General features: G+C 52.8%; 1 protein-coding gene across 1 annotated transcript in view; it reads right to left on the reverse strand.

Annotated features, from left to right (window-relative positions):
- Positions 1 to 756: 756 nt before the first annotated feature.
- Positions 757 to 3,471, reverse strand: part of LOC103809505 (olfactory receptor 4K15-like) — a gene marked incomplete at its 3' end in the record, with an annotated part of 11,819 nt that continues 9,104 nt past the window's right edge. The window contains 4 exon segments of the mRNA XM_009082340.1: positions 757 to 846; positions 848 to 941; positions 944 to 1,103; positions 1,106 to 1,291. Coding sequence (XP_009080588.1) covers positions 757 to 846; positions 848 to 941; positions 944 to 1,103; positions 1,106 to 1,291 — 530 coding nt within the window.

Below are 3,471 nucleotides of genomic sequence, written 5' to 3' on the forward strand. Positions count from 1 at the left end.
AGAACTCCTTTGGCCAAGCAATTAGCAATGTTGAAAATCCCCTCCTAGTCTATCCTCGAGGATGCTGAGTGCCATCCTTCTGCCACCCCTCCAAAAGGGCAAAGGGCTGTGCTTCCACACAGGAAGGATGGTACATGGCTATTCAGGTGGGATGAGCTCCAGCTCACCTGCCTGGGGCTGTACCAGATGTGTGCCAGCTGTGGTCTCTGCAGTTGGCACTGCGAGTCCAAGCCAGCATTGTGGGGTGCAAATAAAAGGAGACACTCAGAAAGACACCGAGGGAGACGATGCTGTGAATTAGGGATTCAGTCCCTGGATTCCCACAGCAATAAGGGCTCTGAGCATTGGATATCTAGTGGGAGGTGTCCCTGCCCAGGGCAGCAGTTTGGACTAGATGATCTCTAGGGTCCATTCCAACCACTTAACAATCTATGATTCTGTGATTCTTTGATGGGGTTGAGCATGAGGGTCACAATGGCACAGAGCAGGACAAGGACCTCATCCATCCCGTGGGAGCTGCTGGAGTGAGGCACCAGGTACGCAATGGCCCCGGTGCTGAAGAACAGGGACACACCGGCCAGGAGGGAGGTGCAGGAGACGGAGGCTCTCTGTGTCCCTGCTCCCTCTGCAGGACAGCCCCGAAGATGTGAGCGTAAGTGGGAGAGAAGGAAAGAGCCTATCGCGGTGGTGCCAGGCGGAGCCGTGCTGAGGGCAGTGTGCTGCTGCAGGACGCTCTCAGCACGAAGAGCATCTCACCAGAACAAGTGGCTGCTCATGTCGAACCCGCAGAAGGACAAGCAGGCTGTGAGGCAAGCCTGGATCAGGGACGAGAAGGAGCTGCTCAGTCACCAAGCAGTGACACATCCCCTTGCTCATCAGTGCTGTGTAGTGCAGGGGGTGGCAGATGGCCAGGTGCCAGCCATGGGCCATGGCATCCAGCAGCACTCAGAGCCCCCAAAGCAGGGCAAGAAGTAGGTCTGAGTGATGCAGACCACGAAAGAAATAGTCTTCTGTGGTGAGAAGGCATCTCCAAGGATCTTAGGGAGGGTGACAGAGCAGCAGCAGACGTGCAGGAGGGAGCAGATGTCCAGCAGCAGATGTGCTGGGCCAGGAAGAAATACACGGGGGAGTGAAGGTGGGCATCCAGAAAGACAAGAGTGACAATAACCAGGGAAATGAGTGAGAAGCATAGGCAGAGGGTCACCTCTGCTCCTCTGACACTGGAAAGTCCCAAGAGAAGGAACATGATATACCTGCTGCGATTTCCCTGCTGCAGGGGTTTGGGGCTCACCTACAAGGAGAGCAGGAGCTAAGGACAGGTAGAAGGAAGGGGAGCGCTCCCCTCTGCCATGGGACATCACCAGCTCTCCACTCTGCTGCATGGGCAGCTGAAGCTGTGCCTCTGCCCAGGCACTGCTCATCTCAATCCAGAGTCTTGCTGGGGGGTACACCTATGGGGGCAGGTGACACATCTCAGCCCATGGGGTTTCAATCCTGAAGGCAACCCCCAAATTTGTGTCACCTGAAGGACACCAGAGGTGGAACCTCACCACCGTGATCAGTAAGGATGTGAGCAGACCCTCTCCCCCTTCTAGGTTTCCTGGCCTGAAACTGGAGAATGGATCCCACAAAACATGACAGGTCAGACCCTGTCTGAATAGCTGCTGTTCTTCATGGGAACAAATTGTGTTTACACCTCTAGTGAAGACACAGAAAGGTGTCCTGCTTGCCCTCTCCATCATAGATCATGGAAGTAGACCTCAAAAACCCAAGTAATCTTTAAATGTTACAGACAGAGAAGGTTTCTGCTGGTCAACACAACACAGGGGATGTCAACCTCATGCACACACTGAGAAAACAACACAGGGGAGGGATGTCTGAGAGTCTGAGAGATCAAAGGAGGACCAGAGCAGCATCCAGAGGTGACTGTGCTTCCATTGGGCTTGAGTGTGGCAAGGAAAAGCAGAGACACAAGCCTGCAGGAAAAGGGAAAAACTCTGGGTCTAAGGAGAAACTGGAACTCAGGGATAAGCAAAGATAAGATACAGAAGAGTTTGAGTGTGAACCTAAAACAACTGAATTCACAGGAAGAGCAGCCAGGAGATGATCAGAGATTCACATAAGCCTGCAAGAACCTGCTGGTGCTGACAGAGCTGTCACCAGATCCTTCCAGAGAGAAGGGTGGGAGCATCTGCCAGAATAGAAGATGAGGTAGGTGCCAGGCTGAGAGTATTGAGCAGCCTAAAAAGCCATTGCAAGTGCCCTCCAAGGGGGAACAAGGACGACTCTGCCATGCTGGGGATGTGCTCCACAACACAGAAGGTCAGGGTGGGCTGTGGATATGTCCTGGTGCCCAGCAGTCAGGGGATGTGTGTGAGCAGTAAGGGAGGAGGAGCAGCCAGCCCAAGGCTGGGGTGTCTGAACAGCTGGGAGCATCCATGGACACACTCCTCAAGGCAAGGAGGCACACCAGCAGGATGGGAGAAGCCTTCAGGGATGTGATGCCAGGCTTTGAACCAGGAAGGGAATGCAGGTTGAAGGAGAGGCACGTGACCTCTGAGCTGATTTGGGTTGTGATGGAGGAGTAGGAGCTGGTAAACAAGAGTGTAACCACAGAGGGAAGGACCTGAGGGATAAGAGCAGCTAGAGAGCAGTATGGGCTGGTGTCTCCTCTGGCTCATAGGAAATATCATGAACAGTGGTGGCCTTGTGCAAAACTGATGTGGAGAAACTCAAAGGACTACTTGGAGCTACCCATGGCAGCAGATGTACCCAGAGGTCAGAGAAAGAGCTGGTGTGACAGGGCAGAGATGAGGGGGTAGGAGTGGGATGTGAGGAGGTAGGGCAGTGCAGCACAAGACATTGAAAAACACCATCAAAAGATCTTCCTGGATCTAAACTGCCTTGGGAAGGAACTGCCTGGATTGTGTTGGGAGCCCACCACAGATCCCCCAGCCAGTTTAGGGCAAAAACAAAGCCCCAGGAGAGAAATCCTTCCAAGAAGAGTAACTCCTTGGAGGGGTGGAGGTGCCATAATCACAGCCTTGTCTGCAATGGTCATTCCAAACATCCTCAGATTTGAGGACAACACAAACCAGGTCACAGCATGAAGTGAGCTGATGGGGTGGTTTTTTGTACCAGTTCCTGAAAAATAGGTTGTTTATAGAAGAGCTATCTGGGAAAATAACTTCAGCTTGAGCAGGCATGAATCAATGCCATTTGGTGCAAATGGGAAGATCAATAGGAGCAGATTGGTGCCTGTGGCTGGGAACAAGCACAGATCAGGAAAAGTGAGGCACCCTGGTTCCTGCAGCTGGGCAGGTTTGGGAAGTCATACAGGCAAACAGAAAAGAGAAAGAAAAGGTGCAAAACCCAGCTAAAAACTCCCTTTTGAGCACAAGGGAGAGGCTGGTGCAGCACAGCTTCTCCCTTAGCAATGCACAGACACCAAGGAGGGTCACTGGAAAGAGT

The sequence above is a fragment of the Acanthisitta chloris genome, unplaced genomic scaffold, assembly GCF_000695815.1.
Source record: "Acanthisitta chloris isolate BGI_N310 unplaced genomic scaffold, ASM69581v1 scaffold2119, whole genome shotgun sequence".
NCBI classification, from domain to species: domain Eukaryota; kingdom Metazoa; phylum Chordata; class Aves; order Passeriformes; family Acanthisittidae; genus Acanthisitta; species Acanthisitta chloris.